Source organism: Harpia harpyja, chromosome 14 (assembly GCF_026419915.1).
Source record: "Harpia harpyja isolate bHarHar1 chromosome 14, bHarHar1 primary haplotype, whole genome shotgun sequence".
Lineage (NCBI taxonomy): Eukaryota > Metazoa > Chordata > Aves > Accipitriformes > Accipitridae > Harpia > Harpia harpyja.
In genome coordinates, this window is record NC_068953.1 from 347,565 (window position 1) to 364,760 (window position 17,196).

Below are 17,196 nucleotides of genomic sequence, written 5' to 3' on the forward strand. Positions count from 1 at the left end.
TCCCAGCTGCTTTGCTTTTACCTTAGTTCAGGACCAAAAGCTGTAGGCATGCTTAGCTTATCCACCTACAACAGCCTTATAGCTCCAGGACAGACTAGCGGGATCTTGAGGAGAGTAACACAGCAGCTGGCGCCTCGCTCCACGTCAGCCAAACAGCCAGCTTGTCACTGTCGTGTTACAGCAAAACGCAAAAACTCTTTATTAAAAAAGCAGAGCAAAACCCAGTAAAAATCATGAACACAAACCAACCAGTCCACGCAGAAAGTTTCATTTTCCAGTTGCCTCTTAAAACGCATACCGCAAGCTCATTTCTCCCACCACAGACTCACTGGAGAAACTAACAGGAGGCTCTCATACTGCTGCCCCGGCAGATTTCTCCGATTCAGACCCGCACATCCCCTCCCTTTCTCCATGCCACATGAGGACTTGTGTTGCCAGGATAAGGAAGCACCTTCTCCCCTTTGTGCTCCGAGAAGCGTTGCTCCTTTCCAGGGTAAGGCCCAGAAAACAGCACTCGGCTCCAGGATCCCGAGAAGCCAGCAGGACAGTTTTGCCATTTGTCATACTGGAATGAAATCCTGTTACATTTTGGCCACAAGAACGCCAGCCACGGGCTGCAGTTCACAGTGAGGAAGCACAGACGCTGACCCCCAACATCCCACCCCCCCCTTTCCCAGCCAGTCGGTGTTGTAGAGGCTTGAACCATGGCCAAAGCCCAGCTGTCCAACAAGGATATGGACAGCCACTGCACAGCAGTCCCCCTCTGCACAGCTGTTTCTATATTTAATGAAGGTATATCTACTGCCCATCACTACAGCCAGAGCCACCCAGGGGCAGGGTAAAACAGCCAAAGTGAGCCCTGCCAGCCACTGCTTCCATCTGTAAGCACCGAGTATTAAAATCAGAGGTGGGTAAGATCTGGTGTTTCCAGCAGCTTCGGGACCCCATGAGCAAAGTAAATGGCTCCCACCTACAGGGAACTGTAAACACTGCTGCCTGTCATTTATCAGGTTTCACTGTGAACAGCCCTGGCATCCAAACAAACGCTTCAGAAGGACCGCTGCCCAGGGAACATACAACCCCCTGGTAACAACAGGGTGTGCTGACAGACTGGTGCTGTATAAAAGGACACAGAAACTACTTCAAATGCTGTAGCAGCGCAGGGGAAGGGCTCCACGTCATGAACGCAGACCCACGAGCCTCTATCCCAGCCCTGGATGGTTGTCTCCTCCTCTCTTTTATGCAGTTGGTAGCAAGATTTCTGAAGAGCAAGAGCAATTTTCTGTGTTCGCCAGCCTTCGTGTCACCCCGCTCTGACAAAACCGTCCCACTTAGAAAGAAGGGGCTGTACCTGAGTTGCTCACCCTCTTCCTGACCACAGGTATCTGGATTCTTTAAGCCACGCTCTCATTTCCTAGAACTGTGGGTTCCCAAGGGGGAGCCATGCACATACGCCATGATGGCATTCTGCAAGAAACTTGCTCGCTGGGCCTCTTCTTCCCTCATCCTGGAGATGTCAGCCTCTTTCATTCTCAGCTTCTCCAGCAGCATAGAGATTTCACCTTCTTTGTCCAGCAGTGCCTCACGGTGATTACTTGATAGGGCTGTGAAAGAAGAGCAGCGTTACTAAAGAAAATTATGGTGTCCCTAGAGTAAATGGGAACAACACGTTACAGGCACAGCCAAAGGCAATGGAAGCAGGATGATCAACAGGCACATGAGAGAAGCTTCACGAAACAACGTGAGAGGTTTCGCACAGACAAGATGTTACACTTCACTGTGCAGGAAATCCAAACGTTTTGCTTGCTGTGCAGCTTTGGGTAGTTATCCGAGTCTTGGTCTCCATAAAACGAGGACAAGAATCCCTGCAAACACATCAGGGTGGAGGATACAATTCGTAGTTGTACGCACAGGCAGGAAGCACCATTGTCACTACCTGTGAGCGTAGCTCAGTTCCAGACCTGCTGTAGGGTAACTCAGCATTACCATTTGAGAAGCAGGAAAGGATCCATCACCTTTCAGCTGTCTCTCCAGGGCTGCAATCTTCTCTCTCAGCCCATCCTGCGCTGTGCGTTCAGCCTGCAGGTGTCCAATCTGCTCCTGTAATTCCACTTTCACTTTATTCACCTCTGTCACTTTCTCCTCTTCCTTACTGTTCAGGTCCTGACACACAAAGACAAATCCATGAATAACCAAACAACTTCAGCAACTTATTCTGCGCTTGTGGTGACCGTATCTCTACTCCGCTCCAAACTACCTGCTGAAGTTCCTCTAGCCGCCTTCTGAGTCCATCAGCATGCAGGCTCAACTGATTGGCTTTGGCTTGGGCCTCAGCAACCATTTGTTTTTGCTTAAGGCAGCAGTTCTGAGCTTCATCCCGAGACTCGGTCATCAGCCGCAGCTTCTCTTCTAGGTGTTCTAGTCGTTGCTGCTGTAAGACAAAAAGGAAAATGAAAATACATCAGTCCCATTCCATTCCTGTGACAGGATTCTCCCCTTTTTCTTCCCAACACAGTGAACCCTTGGTTGAGTCAACTGGCGCTGAAGAACAAACACAGGACTTAACCATAATAGACACGGCACTTCTCCCTTGCATTCAGGAATGAATCCAAGCTGCTTTCTGTTGCCAGGGAAAACATTCTGCTGGAGACGCTGCAACGCCCAGCTCACTCGCTGAGAAACAGAGGCATGTCCTTGGTAGAAGCACCAATGCCACCGCCAGTGTTTACAACTAATGGTCTATCTTCACTTCCTCCATATCCCAAATGGCTCTAAAACACTGCTATATGCAGCTAAGCAACTGCTGTGTCCCATCGCAGACACACATGGCAGCTTTTATATGTTTGTAACTCAGTAAAGCATTTTCTTTTGTGATGTTACATATAAGTAAACTTTCTAACAGTTTTGGTGTATTTTCCTCATCCCTTGTTCTCTTTCACAGTGTGTTGACTTCATTGCCATTTTCACAAAGTTCAATTCTACAGTGACTTTTCTTTATCCAGCAGCAGTAGCCACCTGCAGAAATTCCTCCGAGTCCAGAGAAACAGGAGCAGCCCATGAAAGCAGCTGCTATACAGAAGGATCGACATCTGGCTGTTAGCTTCAAAAGTTGGCAACTTAAAGGAAGTCTGCTGTGACAACATCTACATCAATTCTGTTCCTACTGGAAAGCACAGAGCAGGTGGGGATAGTGGTTACATTCTGGAGACGATTCAAAGCAGATTTTTCAGGAGTCCTTCCTCAGAAATCACACTCTCTGCAGGCCAATGAAGCCCAGAGCGGGGAGTTACTCAGCAGTCCCCCGAGACAAAAGCAGAGGCTAGGCAGCCAAATAGACTCCTTCCCACAGAGGCACGGCCCACAGACAGGTCTTGTCCTTACCTCCTCCAACCGTGTCTGATTCCGGACTCTTATTAACTCCTCCTCTGCCTGGCCTCGCTCAGTGAGTGCAGCTGCTTTGACTTGGCTCAGCTCCTGCCACAGAAACATAAAAGATCATTCCAGATGGAGAAGCTGCATCACTGCAACACTGACCAGAAAACATTAGTAGCCTCCAGTCGCAGGCTACTGTGTGACACAGCTGTCTCTCTCACTCAGGGGCAGGGAAAACAAACCCAGATTACATATACCTTTTCTCACCCTGAGATTGCCATCTAAATTCAATGAGAATTTCAGTTATATGAGGGCAAGTAATGGGTGAAGCTTTCCAAAGACAGGGGAATAGGAGAGGGCAGCACTGGATCTAGCTAGGGGAACAGATAAGGAGAAATATGGTACACTACGTGGGACCATATGGGAAACCTGTGAAGTCAAATCCTGGTAAGAATCTAGCCACATTCAATGGAATCTTTATTTTTGTTCATTCAGAATCTACCAGTTTCCCCTTGGAACCTTATCCTTCCTTAGCCCAAAGCAGTAAAAATCATTTTAGCTAGTAAACTGCTGTTTTCTGTTCCTCCCTACAGCACAGATTGTCAATCTTTACATAGGTCAGGAATGGAAGACTCCACAGAGCTCCCCTGGCAGATTTCTCCTGCCGCCGCTACCTGAGCACTCCAACATGCCTGGAGCATCCATTCTCACCTCCTCCAGAGCTATCCTGATGGCCTCCAGCCTCTGGATCCTGTCCTGCATGGAACGTTCACTGGCCTCAATGTGCTGTGTCATATGATCCACCTGCAAAGCAGTAGAAAACATTTAAGCAAGTGCCAGAAAACCACTCCTACCTCCAGGCATAGCAGCACGGCCATTCGGCATGAGAAAGAGCATCCTCTCATTGACCCACCTACCACCGAAGAAAAACTCTTACCTCCCTCAGAGCTCCACTAAGAAACTGTAATATAGGTAGAACCTGCCCTCTAGAAACTGGGAACTTTAGACAGAGATCCCTTCCAGGCCAAGACGAAAGACAGAGTCCGAGCTCTCAATTTCAAGAGGTATGAAACATTACAGATTCATTTTCTAGTTGTAATGTGGCTAAAATCTTCCTGGCCTGTGTCTTTTCTTACAAGATTTCAAAATCTTCAGAGAAATCTATTGGTATAATTTTATTTTTGAGAGATTTCACACCTCAATAAACACTCCAAAGAAAGTTGATCACAGCCTCTTGTTCTGTCCACACTCAGACAGAATCCCCCTGAAACATACAAAGAAGGAACTAGCAAGGTAAGCCTCATTAAAGGATTGGTTGTGTACAGCATGTATGTCCTGATTTCCTCCACTAATGCATCTTCAGTGAGCATGACAAGACCACTTATTCATAATTACCTCTATGCACAGCAAGACTGACACAGGGGCCAGCCTCCAAGCCTCTTTTGTAGAATCACATACCACTCTGGTCCATACTCTCGCAAGCTACAAAATCTTACTGGCTGGTAGAATGTCTTGTGATCTCTTCAGCTAGGCTTTGCTTGTAGAAATGCCCTATTATTTCCACAGTAAGTCGTGAGTCCACTGATTTTTAAACTTGTTTAAGAGCAGCTGACAGCAAACAATGACCTGCAGTGGTGCCTGTATGTCAGGACCAAAGAGAGACTAACCTCAGGATGCTGCAGAATCCCCATTCTTACCTCTTTTACCCGAAGGGATTCCATGTCCTCAAGACTTTGTTTAAATCTTCTCTTCTCCATTTCCAGGCGTTCTGCAGATTAAAAGCAGGCATATCACAATTATGGTATTCCTGCTACGCAGGCTGTATTTATACTCTATCACAAACTCTTCCACCCTTTCTCCTTGGCTGCCTTACACCGTTGACTCATGGGCAGTAATCCCAACCCATAGGTGTCCATGAGCTGTTTCTGCTCCGCCACTCACCCTCAGCCTGCACGGCCCGCAGCTTCAGCTCTGCCGTTGTGTTGGTCAAGTCTTGCTTTACCTGGAATAGCTGATCCTGCTGAACTTTGCACTTCTTCTCCAACTCATCCACCTACAAGGAAATTACCACCACTAAGAATTTTCTTTTCCTATTAGCAGAGGAAGTTGGCTGTACAGAACAATCAGCAGAGACGCAAACAAGGATCAAAGTAGAGGACATATATACAGAGCAGAAGTGAACAATGTCCAAGTCCCACCTCTCAGCCTTGGACTTGCTTTCCTACCTGGTTTCTTAGAAGCAGATTTTTCTCACTGGCAGCAGACAAGTCACGCAGAAGCCTCCCTTCCCGATCAGCACCCTCCTGCAAACAGAATAAAAATTAAGAACCTGTACTCACCTTAGTTCTTGCACTGCCAATCTACTCCAACCAACACCACACCCAACTAACATCCAACTTGCCCCATAAACACCATGGCTCCTCTCCACACCTAGCACTCATCTATCTAATTTGCACAAGAATTTTTGTCATGGCAGCTGTGGGTAACCCACTAAAAATCATGCTTGCCTATCCCATCCAGCATCCCCCAAATCTACACAAACCAGGTATGACGTAGAACCCTGCTCTCAAACCTAACTAGGACTTCCAGCTCACCTGCTTTTGCTGCTGGAGCTCCGTAAAGTGGCACTCAGCCATGCTGGTTTGTTCCTGTTTTGTGGCATTCAGTAGCTCTCCCAAATTGCACACCTTCTGCTCAGACAGAGCCAGGGCAGCTTCAGTCATCTGCAGCCTATACAGAGAAACACTTTCCAGAGTCCTTTCTAAGGGAGACACTTCCAGTGAGCTCTCTACGCCACCTGGTACAAGATGTTAACACGTATTTGGCAGTGGATGATATCAGGCTAGCTAAATGAGGCACTTTTTGCCCCTGGGAAAAGGACACTGCTTATTTCTGTGCCCAACAGCCCCTGCAAACACTGAGTAACCTGGGACTTCTCAGAGCCTGGTGTTCTGGTACCCCATTGCGTTTTCCCTGTGCTGTCTTCCATGAACTGTTTTCCCTGCCTGGACCCCTCCAGGATTCGCCCACTCTCACAGGAGAACAAAGCTGGCTATTTTACACCACTGCAAGGTTGTATAAAATTAGGCATAGAATTTTAAACACAGGCAGCAGAAGCGATTTGCTTACTCTGTACACAAGGGACATGTCTGCACAGAGGCACGGCAGAGTGACACTACCTCTACCTGACCGAATTGAATGAGCCAGGCTCATCAGTGTTTTAAGTCTAACTACTGTCACATGCATATGGCTCTACACAATCTAACACTACTTTTGGGCAGCGCCACCTCATTGTTCCTAAGCACACAATCTTGCTGGTCAGGTTCCTCCATATCTGCAGTGGTTCTCAGAGTCTACTGCCAACTGTCAGGGGAAGCAGGTACAGACTCTTGCCAGGCTGTAAACCGTGCAAGGAACATGCCCCCGTCCCAACCCCACAATCCTTTTTTTCCTTTTTCACCCTCTGTAATTCACTTGCTCTTACACCAATGCACCGTAATTTTACTTAAAAGCAGGCTAAATATCTAGCGTGGCAAACCCAAAGTCCTGAGCTGACCATAATTTCTGGATATTACTGCAGAACTAAGCAAAATAGTAAGCCAGCCACTCTACAAGATTATCCCCCTTCTTAACAGCTCTGCTCAGCGCTGCCTATACAGCACAGAACAGTGGGAAGGCTAAGGTTTTCCTCCTTCATACTTGGCTTTCAGTGAATTCATAATAGAGTGCTGCTCATCCAATGCTTCCTGCAGCTGGCTGACTCGTGCTGCAGACATCCTGTATTTGGGGGGGAGGAAGAAAAAAAAAAAAAAAAAAGGGGGGGTGGGTGATTACTCCCAGGAAATGGAGAGAACCCAATTCTGCTATCAAAGAGCAGAAAGCACTCAGAAATTAAACTTACCTGCCATTCCTGGTTATTTCTTCTCTCTGCTTGTCTATAGTGTCCATCAAATCCAAGAACTGTGAACAAAGCAAACATCAGTGAGAAAATGAACTGCATCAGCCTGAAGCATTTACATTTCTCATCTTTCTCTTCCTAGTGACAGCTGAAGACAGGACGAGCCACTCTATTGAAAGCAAGCAAACCGGAGGTTTGACAGGTTCATCAGCACATCTGACTGAGGCCATCAGCTATAGGAACTCTGCACCATTAGATGTCAGAAGGAAAACAGACTCATATTTCTAGGTTTTTACCACTTGGAAAATATCAAACCAGTTGCAAAAGAAGAACCGAAAGCACATATATGGGTGAAAAAGTCACCAAAACTCCTGCAGAATCCAGAGTCAGCAGGGCATGTGTCCATACCCATACTGTCATGGATCTGATTCCTGGGCAACCTAGCTCAGAGGAAGGACCCAATTTACTAAACCATGCTGTGTGCCCACCCATAAAGATGCACATGAAACTTCAGATGCAAAATAATCCTGTCACTGAGTGTTTCATGGGGACACCGAAGGAAAGCATAGGATTCCACCTGCCCCATTTGAAAGGCCAACACATAAAATTGCTGACCTGCTTGGTCTTCTCATCCTTCAGACTCGACACCTCCTTGCTGAGTATGTACGCTCGGTTCTGGGTCTCACTTAGGATAGTCTGACGATCTTGGTTGTGATCCATGGCTTGTTCTGATGCAGAGAGAGCGGAAGAGCATGCACATGTTTCTAAAGCAACAGAATAGCAAGCACTGCTGGAAAAGACAGCACTCAGGATGACGCCTGGCTATCAGAAGCACCAGGACAGTAGCCCTTCTCCGGCTGGCCCACACAGAGAGACTGCTTTCACCTTACAGACACGAGGTGGGGCAGAATTGAAGACAACAGTGTATACGGGGTAATCAACACCCCAGCCACAGGAGAGCCATTCAACTCTACTGTGGGTAGGACAATGACAAAGAACATGCTGCATTAGCCATATCCAAACTTGGCTACTCAGAGGCAAACTAGAGCCCCAAGTTCTCCCACATTCACATGGTACAGTAATCTCTAATTCAATCCAAATTTTTTTTTTTCCCCTCTTCCTGGTAAAAGTGACACCTCCAACCTGACCAGCCCTCATTAAAGGACAAGAGAAAGCAATGTAGGGCACTGTGTAGATGCTGTTGAGAAAAGCAGGGGAAAACGGATAGCTCTCTTCTGGAGCAGCAAGTGCCCTATACCCCTCAAGTTCTGAAATGGGAAAGGAGTTACTGATCCTTTCCTGTGCAACAAGTAATACTTACCCACAGCTTTCAGGATGTCACTAGGAACGTTGTTCCCAGCCAGCTCCAGCCTCTTCAGGGTCTTGTTGCTGTGCAGGCAGTTCAGCAAAGCTCGGCCACCCAGAAGCCCAATATTATTCCAACGTAAATCTATACAGAAAGCAAACTTTCACCCTGGTAGTCACACATCCGCTGAAAAACACAGGGCTCAAGAGAAACCATGCTCCTTACACATCTACAAGCATGGCTAACTAATCGCAGACAGTCTCAGAACAAACACAGGTGAATACTCTCTCTTTTCAAGATGAATGAGAGGGAGGGAAAATGACAGACAAAGCAGGGTAGGCAAGGATGAATCTTGAGTGCAGTAAAATGCAGGAAGCCATTACAGTTCAAAAGGTACACAAGTCTGCCCCTCATGTTTTCATCTCAGGAGCCTTCCTTCCACAACCACAGTCTGTGGATGAGAAAGAACTGGCACCAAGAGCCATGTTTTCCTGAAGGAAATTCTGGCAAAATTCCTTAATGAGGACAAAGCAAGTGTGGAGTAAGCCTCAAGAGTCTGGCACGAGGCATGCCAACAGCATCCATAAATGGGAACGAACCCATTCCCTCCTCCACTAAGAACTGTCCTGCTCCAAGCACACAATCTTCACCTGCAGGTTTGGTTCCAGAGATTCCAATTACAGTTCCCGCTCTCCAAAGGCCACAGGGCTGCGACCTCTGCTCCCTGCACAAAGCCTGCAAAGCACTCCAGACTGAGAGGAATTGGGAATGACACTGACCAGTTGGCAGAGATCAGGGCAGGCTGCAACAAACCTGAAGGTATATGTGTGTGTGTGCCATGCATGTATGCAGGTGGCCAAAGAACTAGTCAATCTTACCCAGCTCCTGAAGGCTGGCATTTTGTTTCAGTGCCACGGCCAGCTCTCCAGCCCCTTGATGGTTGATCTGGTTATTGCGCAGATCTAGCCGCTGGAGAAAGTTGTTTGCTCCCAGTCCTTGGCAAAAAAAGGAGAAGCCCTCCTCCCACACACCAAGGCTGTTCCATTCCAAGATTAGTCTAGGGAAAAATCAGACAGGATTGGGTTTCATGGAGTAAACGGACAGTTGCAAGAGCTTGAATGATACCTGGATCATGGTACCCATTTGAACACCCAGCTTCGCTAATAGACTCAGTTTCAGAGAGCAGGATGCTGCAAGGGCCCTGCGTCCTCTAAAAGAGCACCTCCAGTTCTCACTCCTTCATCTGTCCCATCCCTCACAAGAAACTGCACCACTTGACATTCCGCCTACCCCTCAACCCTTTTCTAACGTTGTGCTCCATCTGGCAGGAATAACAGAAAGAGAGGTAGATACAATTTTTTACCTCCTGATGGATTTGTTCTGCCTAAGAAGTTTTCCCAAAGCCTCAGCTCCCACGGTTCGCAGGTTATTTCCCTGAAACAAAAGTCCCAGGTGATCAGTAGGCTACACCCTGTCCCAATCCAGCTATCCCATCAAACACCACCAGGTGCATCCCAGTTGCAATGCCAATTTCAGTCTGTCAGAAATGGTCTAACGTGGTCTGTCAGTAATGGACTGAGCTCACAAAAATCACAGAATAGCACAGGATCAGCATGGCCCACGATGGGATGGAAAATGCCGACTCTAGATAAGCAGAACCATTTCAACACACTTCATTAAAAAGGGCTTGGCTAGCACCAGCACAGATGAGAAAGAAAGGTGCGATGCAGTTTAGGTCTGTAGATTCAAGAGAATAGCTATGTGCCAGAGGAATACAGACAGAAAGTCACCTCACAGTAGAGTGATCATCGCATCTGAAAGTGGGTGCTTAGTTCCAAGCCCCAGGATAGCTGAAAGACACTGGCAAGCTGGATAAACTCTATAGAAGTACAAGTCAAACAACTAGTAACTCACCTGAGTAATACAGAAACCCAAAGAAAAGCCTACATATGCCTCATCTGACCAAGCAGCAACTGACAAAAGATATACAGCAATTACTTCCTATCAAAACAGAGTAACTGAATAAAAACGGACAAAAATGAGCTGCAAAGTAACTTTGGAAAGTCATGACATGGTGTTAAGGAGGCAAGGACTGAGTCACTTGAGAACACGAACTTTTCAACAGTACACGTCTTGTAGAACAATCCTGCACCAGTCTGTTTCTGACTCTGATTAAGCTTGTGCTCCTATTTCCTTCCCCACCTCTTAATTTTATTCAGACTCACCTTCAAATCCAAAGACTTGACTGTGGTGTTGGAGCAAAGACCATGCAACAGAAGTTTTACACCTGAGTAGAGAAAACAAAAAGACAGTCGTTTATTTCATACATGTAACCCTCTGCCCGAGGTGGAAGAGAAAGCATCCTTTCAAACAGCTGGCTCAGAAGACGTGTCTATGATAAAACATACGACTGAGTAAACAGCCACTGCTGCTGGAAAGCGTGAGTCTGAACTTTCAGGGCAGGAGATTTTTTACGTATTCTGAGAGAAAGAAGCGCCTGGGTAGAGAACTGCCCGTCACCCTACGTACCCTCCTAACGCAGCTACGAACACAGCCCCTGTCCAGGTAGGCCAGGCAGACAAGACGCTTGCTCGCTTGCTTAACCCTTGCTCACGCAGTAGCGACCGAGCACAGACTCGCCCTACCGCCTACACGATCCCCACGCAACGCTCGCTAGATTTAACGATCCAGCCGTTAGGCGATCACCTGAATCCCCCTGTACCAGCAGCCGCCACCAGTCGCGTCTGTTCAAGGCCAACAGCAGCGGACCTACTCCCGGAGACGCAGGGAAAACCCCTCTGGCAGCCAAGGGCTTCACGGCCGGCTTCGAACCACACCGCCCCCGCCCCGCCCCAGGCCGGGCAAGCTCATCTGCCGACGCACGCCCGCCTTCTCCTCCAGCCGGCGACCCCAGACCCACCGCCCCCCCCCCCCCCCCCGTTCAAACACCCGCGGGCCACCGGCGGGCCTCGGCCCGTCGCCGCCCGCCCGGCGAGGGGGGGGGAGGCGGCCCCGCAGGCGCGCCCCCGCCCGCCAACAGCCGCCCGCTGCGCGGCCCGGGCCGCCTCCCGCCGCCGCCTCGGGCCCCGCGCCCACCTTCCTCGCTCAGGCCGCAGTCGCCGAGCGCCACCTCGGCGAAGGGCGCGGCGCCGGGCAGCAGCCGGCCCAGCGCGCCGCACGTCTCCAGCGAGAGGCTCTGCGCCGCCAGGTCCAGGCGGCCGCGGCCCGGCGCCCCGCCGAGCTCCCGCAGCCGCCGCAGCACGGCCTCCTGCGGCGCCGCGCCGCCCGCCGCGCACAGCCGCGCGTAGGCCCGCCGGAACTCCTCCATGGCCGCGGCCGCTGACGCCCCGCCCCCGCGCGGCGCGCACTTCCGGGAGGCGGGGGGACCGGCAGCGCGCGGCGCCATGGAGGAGCGGGACGGCCACGCCGGCGGCTTCAGGAAGGTGCGGCGGGCCCGGGGGCGGGGGGGGAAGCTCGGCCCCGGGCTGCCCCCGCCCCGACCCGCTCATCCGCTCTCCTCTCCGCGCAGGAGACCGTGGACCGGCTGCTCCGCCTCCACTTCCGGGACGGGAGGACCCGAGGTACCGGGGCGGCGGCGGGCGGGCCCGGGCGGGGCGGGCCCCCGCCTTCTGTAAGCACTTTGTCGTTGCAGTTAACGGCGACGCGCAGCTGCTGATGGCGGAGATGCTGAACGTCTTCGTCCGAGGTGAGCGCGCAGCACCTCCTCCCGGTGCCGGGCCCGGGGGCAGCCCGAACAGGCTCGAGGGCATCCCCCCGCCCCGCCGCGCCTCACGGCGGAGCGAGGAGCCGCGCCGCGGCCCCCGATCCCGCTCCCCGCGCCCTGACGCGGCCGGCCTCCTCCGGGGAGCGGGGCCGCCTCCCGGAAAACCAGCCCCCGAGCCCGCTGTAACGACTCTTGCCTTACGCTTGCGCTGCAGAAGCGGCGGCGCGGGCGGCGCGGCAGGCTCAGGCGGAGGACCTGGAGAAGGTGGATCTTGAGCAGGTGGAGAAAGTGCTGCCGCAGCTGGTGCGTAACTGCACTTGAACGGGATAAGGGCTGGGGGGCTGGAGCAGCGCAGTCCTCGTCCTTTGGGGAGGTGGCTCAGGGCCCCAGCAGCTCTGCTGACCGGCTTGCTGCTCTCTCCTTACAGCTTCTCGATTTCTAGAGGCCTCATGAAGCACACGTGGCCCGCCAGCAGAAGACCCTGACCTGACAGTGAACATCAGACTCGTCCTCAGAGTCTAGCTCTAGGAAGAACAGTCTCAACTTCTTCTTTCTCTGCCATTTTGCTTCTGTTTCCTGTCTGCTTTACCAAGCACGACTAAGCCCTAGGCAACTATGCTGTCAGATGCTATTTTTGAAAAGAGGCTGCCACACGCTTGTTTTGGTCGGCTAAGTGTGTAGCTGGTTTCCATCCTGCCGCCTTACTCCTTTAACAGTAGCCTGTACTTCACAGCACAGTAAGATGCTGTTGCTTTCCCAGCTAGTGTGAGAAACAGGTGCCGCTTCACACAGATGCATGGAAAGACTTAATGGCTGGAAATGTCGTCCAAACTTCAGACTCTCATCGCCTCAGCAGGCAGCTGTGGCAGAAACTTTAGGTCCAGCTCCAAGCCTGTCTAATGAATAGGTTGTTAACAGGAGCTCAGTCACAGGCTCTTGCCAAAAGCAGGTAACTGATCTTTATTTTATAAATAAACAGTGTCTGTCCCTCACTACCTTCCAGTATTTCTCCAGGGCTGTGACATCAAAGAATGCTTGGAACCTTTTAACCATTTGATATTCTCCTCAGAAGCTGCTTCCCCTCTGCTATAAATTTGTTCTCACAAAGAAACATCAATAAATTAAAACCGAGTCTCCCTCCCTTGTGTAGGCTCTTTGCTGCAATTAATCATCGAAAGTCAAGTTGCTTCAAAGACTTGCAGAGTTTCCCCCTCACCCGCCCTCTTTGCTAAATCTTTGTAGGACGAAAGGAAAAAGGACAGAATAACAAACAGCATGTGTGAAAATCCCACATCATGGGACAGCCTGGCCCCTCAGCCAGCAGGGGGGCCGAGGGGGAAGCTGTGAAATAAGAAACCTTACACATGTAGGCAGGACCCACACAACTGAACTGGCTTTGTTGGGAAAACATATAGCCGGCTGCACGAAAAGCAGCTGACACCAGCATGTCTTAAGGATTGCACACTCTCTGTTGTTGGCTATCTGTAGTCTTTATGGTTAGTAACAGCGAGCGATTTTTTTCCCATTGACAGCTGCAGCAGGCAGAAGCTCAGTAGGTTACTGTACGCTTTCAGCCAAGAGCTATCAAGGTCATCACTCGGGATGCCAGCCACTTGGAAACTTCAGCTAAAACCACAATTTAATACGCATTCTTTCTGATGACAGTACCAGCTTAAGCAGTGCCCCATCCCTCTGCACTGCAGCCTCTTTGCCAAGACAACTGTTTGTGCAGCTGTACAACGAAACCAATGAAGGAACTGACCTAGTTCAGCCTTCAGCCCTGCAACCATATGGTAAAAAAAGGCAATAGCAAAAAAAAAAAATGCAAGTAATACTACCTCTGAATGCCCCAAAACCCCAGGGATGAGTTTAGCTACTATAGCAGAAGTGATATTGAAACAAATCCAGCTCATCAGGTATCTGCATGTATTGTTCCGTGGCGGGGTAGGAATCCTTGTAGCAACTCCTTTAGTGAAGAGCCTGCAGTTTTAAATACCGGAGCATCTTGTCCCTCTTAAAGAATTCACTCCTACCTTCTTGCCTTTTCTAGATTTCAAATCCTCATCTCTACCCCCATTCTGACTCCTACTGACACACAAATGTCTCAAAGCTGCTGTCCTAAAGAGACTTGAGTTCACTTCCCTGACATACCTGGTCCATACACAAGCATTCTTGACTGAAGAGGATCACCAATGTGAATGTTAGTAGTAAAGCAGTATTTTAATAGCAGCAGCTGCTAAAACTAACTCTTCTTTGCATAGGGAAAGGGGATTAAGACCTCTGGTCTAGCTGTTGGAAGTACCGATTTTTCATTCTCCTGAAAGAGAAGTAGATTAAATTGGGTTTGATGCATAGCTGAGTTACACAAGGGACAAGCATGGGCAGAACTGACTGAGGTAATGCACATAGTTAGCAATATGAAGTCTCCTACTCCTCACCCCTGTACTTAACCCAAGAAACTGCCCCAGTAATAATGATGTTGCAGCTTGTGTCCCTAAACTTTTCCTTCTGTTTTCCTTTATCATCAGGTACTTGCAGGTGATAGTTATGGTGCCAGCTCTTTGTCAAAACTGGTGGAATCAAAATAGCTAAGCAAATCAGTACCATTTGATGTTGCCTGTGCTCTTCAAAAAAGACGACTAGCACATCTGAAAGCACACTACAACTTCCTATCAACCAGACTGCTTCTGTTTATTCTAACCCTGTGAATCAAAAACACCAGCACAGGTATATCATCACCTATCATTAGCTATGGTTATTAGTTGCCCCCAATAGATCCTGCATAAATTCAGCAAAGCAGCTCTAGCTACAGTCTACCTCTGACTTCTGTGAAATGAATAAGCCTGACATAGCACCTGAACCAAGATACAGACAGTCCTATGGAGTGTAGGCTCAGTCCACACTTAATCCACTAAAGTAATAAACTTTAAACATTATTTTAGTATTTTTTGTTTTGCTGTAGTATGTCTTTTATAGCCTGTCAAGCGCCAGAAGGGCTTACTTTCCACAGTAAGGATTTAGAGCAGCAGCTGTACATAGTGCCCTTGCATTCCCCACTGCCAGCGGCCGCACACATTCCCTGTTTATGTTTGGGTGTCATGTAAGAAATCAATCAACATTTTTGCTAAAGCATTCTGCTCCCTCCACTTTTGAGTCTCCTTCCTCTTCCACCTTTCTTTCATGCCTCCCCCTCCCTCTGAGTTTCTTCAAAGCATCTGGGAGCATTTGGAAGTAATTAGACCTGAAGGGAAATGTTGGCCAGGCTGGGAGACAATGACAAGTGCCAGGAACCCTGGGTGCCCTTTCTAGCCACTTTGAAGTTCATTCAGATGGTACAAAGCTCCGTTTTGCTTTGTTGAAAAAAAATGGGAGGAAGGGAATGAGGCATGACAGGCCCATTGAAAAGGGAGCAGGTTCCTGTGAACTGACAGAGAAACAGAGTACTGGGGGAAGAAACATATTATCAAAGAGACCGACAAAAAGGCCTCCTATGGCCACTCTGCTTTATTACATCTACTAATTGTGCAGATGCACACGTAGTTCAGGGAACAATTGTCTATACAGGGAAAATGGAAAACATGTTATTACCGTAACACGGAACCCCAGCTGTCCAATATGAATCACTGATCCATGGAGAAGACTTCAAATAGAATACAGCACCATGGCTACTGTGGCACTATAGAGTTCATCTCCAGTATAAGCGCAATTCTAACAAACAACATTCATTCCCGTACAACATCTGCCGGAGGCAAAGATCTGGACTAGTGCTTCCCTCTGTGCACTAACTGCACTGCAGAGAACGGCTACTCTGCTGTGGAAACATTCAGACCATAGCAGTCCACAGATCGAAGGTCACGTGAAGAGACCCTGTTACTGGATGGTTTTTTTTCCTCACTGTAATTACTGATGTTAATTATACGTAGTGAAAATAAAACAGAGCTTGGGGCAGAAACAAACTCCACGTGCATTCCATTAACAAATACCTGTGTTCTTTGTTAACAAGATTCTGGCAACTGAAAACAATACAAGTGCAGCAGACCAAGAGGTTCACAGGAAAAGCCTATTTGAACAGTTTTAAGTGACCTAAGTGCTTCCTCTTCACTCATTTTCCAGCCATCTATGCTCAGAATTATCAGCAGCACTAACCCCAGCCAGCAAGAAGCAGAGCAAAGTCTTGTTTGAGGCAGCATTTAACTATAGGTAAAACTGAATTGGATTGTATCTTGCTGCTAGAATTCAGGCAGCTAGACTCAAGTTATCTCTGAAGGTAGAACTGGAAAGATTTGAATTTAAAAATATGGATAGAAACAAAGTCCTTCACAGAAAGTATATAGGTATTATTTCCCCCTTACTATTCATATTATTTACATGCAAGAAACCTTATGTTTAACCTCTAACCTTGCTTCTGTAGTCACAAAGACCACAAACAGGCCTTTCACTCCTCCAAAAGGTGAAACTGGCATCTGAAATAGCCATTTTCTATTTATAACTAATGTTCATACAGATTAGATCTCTCCATGGCCACCAACAATTTCTTACACATTCTGAATAAGTTCATCAGGAAAGGGGCACAGCTGACTGCTCACTGATCCAGCAGCCCAGAATGTTTCATCTCTTCCCACCTACAAAATAAACATAAGAGCATTAAAACACTTGACCACATAATTTTCACTGTATCATTTCTCAATAACATGATCTGGTTGCTTAGGGTTCTATACACTGCTGTGCTCAGGCAACAGCTGGGTAGCATGTAGAAGCACTTCTGAGGGAGATGGAATGGTGAATACATCACAACTTTTGGAGTGGGGAACTTCATCCTACATGTTATTAACATGCATGTTAGAGCATGTTATTAACCCTTCATACCAGCTGTTAATGGGTAACCTGCACAGGTAG

At 48.7% G+C, this 17,196-nt stretch overlaps 3 protein-coding genes across 14 annotated transcripts in view; 1 reads left to right on the forward strand and 2 right to left on the reverse strand.

Moving 5' to 3' along the window:
• Nucleotides 1-474: 474 nt before the first annotated feature.
• LRRC45 (leucine rich repeat containing 45) lies at nucleotides 475-15,647 on the reverse strand. 6 transcript variants are annotated; one of them, XM_052808060.1, is made up of 18 exons: nucleotides 11,673-11,904; nucleotides 10,802-10,863; nucleotides 9,940-10,010; nucleotides 9,455-9,633; nucleotides 8,592-8,720; nucleotides 7,886-7,998; nucleotides 7,274-7,332; nucleotides 7,072-7,149; nucleotides 5,967-6,102; nucleotides 5,598-5,675; nucleotides 5,314-5,425; nucleotides 5,070-5,140; nucleotides 4,084-4,176; nucleotides 3,382-3,474; nucleotides 2,258-2,431; nucleotides 1,987-2,163; nucleotides 1,779-1,865; nucleotides 475-1,604 (listed from the first exon to the last, which is right to left on the reverse strand). In XM_052808060.1, the coding sequence occupies exons 1-18, from the start codon at nucleotides 11,902-11,904 to the stop codon at nucleotides 1,533-1,535; spliced, it is 2,016 nt and encodes a 671-aa protein (XP_052664020.1). In that variant the 3' UTR covers nucleotides 475-1,532. The 6 variants fall into 6 exon arrangements, with proteins under 6 accessions (XP_052664020.1, XP_052664024.1, XP_052664019.1 ...); XM_052808064.1 differs by lacking the exons at nucleotides 1,779-1,865; nucleotides 11,673-11,904 and adding an exon at nucleotides 14,452-15,647 and having other exon boundaries at nucleotides 2,016-2,163; XM_052808059.1 differs by lacking the exon at nucleotides 1,779-1,865 and having other exon boundaries at nucleotides 2,016-2,163.
• Nucleotides 11,887-13,436, forward strand: CENPX (centromere protein X). Its single transcript, XM_052808076.1, has 5 exons — nucleotides 11,887-12,019; nucleotides 12,106-12,157; nucleotides 12,229-12,282; nucleotides 12,515-12,603; nucleotides 12,728-13,436. Exons 1-5 carry the CDS (start codon nucleotides 11,903-11,905, stop codon nucleotides 12,740-12,742), a joined length of 327 nt encoding a protein of 108 aa, XP_052664036.1. The 5' UTR covers nucleotides 11,887-11,902; the 3' UTR covers nucleotides 12,743-13,436.
• A 139-nt stretch (nucleotides 15,648-15,786) lies between the features above and the next one.
• Nucleotides 15,787-17,196, reverse strand: part of ASPSCR1 (ASPSCR1 tether for SLC2A4, UBX domain containing) — a 50,181-nt gene continuing 48,771 nt past the window's right edge. For all 7 annotated transcript variants that reach the window (XM_052808066.1, XM_052808065.1, XM_052808071.1 and 4 more), the window contains one exon: nucleotides 15,787-16,922. In XM_052808066.1, the coding sequence (XP_052664026.1) occupies nucleotides 16,909-16,922 (14 nt within the window). In that variant the 3' untranslated portion in view covers nucleotides 15,787-16,908. The remainder of the gene's footprint in view (nucleotides 16,923-17,196) is intronic.

What these genes read in the sequence shown, in the direction of transcription:
- CENPX (XM_052808076.1), top strand. Translation starts at nt 11,903, where the DNA reads ATGGCCGCGGCCGCTGACGCCCCGCCCCCGCGCGGCGCGCACTTCCGG. An exon ending in ACGCCGGCGGCTTCAGGAAG is followed by an intron (nt 12,020 to 12,105) that starts GTGCGGCGGGCC and finishes CTCTCCGCGCAG; the next exon opens with GAGACCGTGGACCGGCTGCT. An exon ending in GCTGAACGTCTTCGTCCGAG is followed by an intron (nt 12,283 to 12,514) that starts GTGAGCGCGCAG and finishes CTTGCGCTGCAG; the next exon opens with AAGCGGCGGCGCGGGCGGCG.
- LRRC45 (XM_052808059.1), bottom strand. Translation starts at nt 11,904, where the DNA reads ATGGAGGAGTTCCGGCGGGCCTACGCGCGGCTGTGCGCGGCGGGCGGC. An exon ending in CTGCGGCCTGAGCGAGGAAG is followed by an intron (nt 10,864 to 11,672) that starts GTGGGCGCGGGG and finishes TTCTCTACTCAG; the next exon opens with GTGTAAAACTTCTGTTGCAT. An exon ending in GAAATAACCAGGAATGGCAG is followed by an intron (nt 7,150 to 7,273) that starts GTAAGTTTAATT and finishes CCCCAAATACAG; the next exon opens with GATGTCTGCAGCACGAGTCA.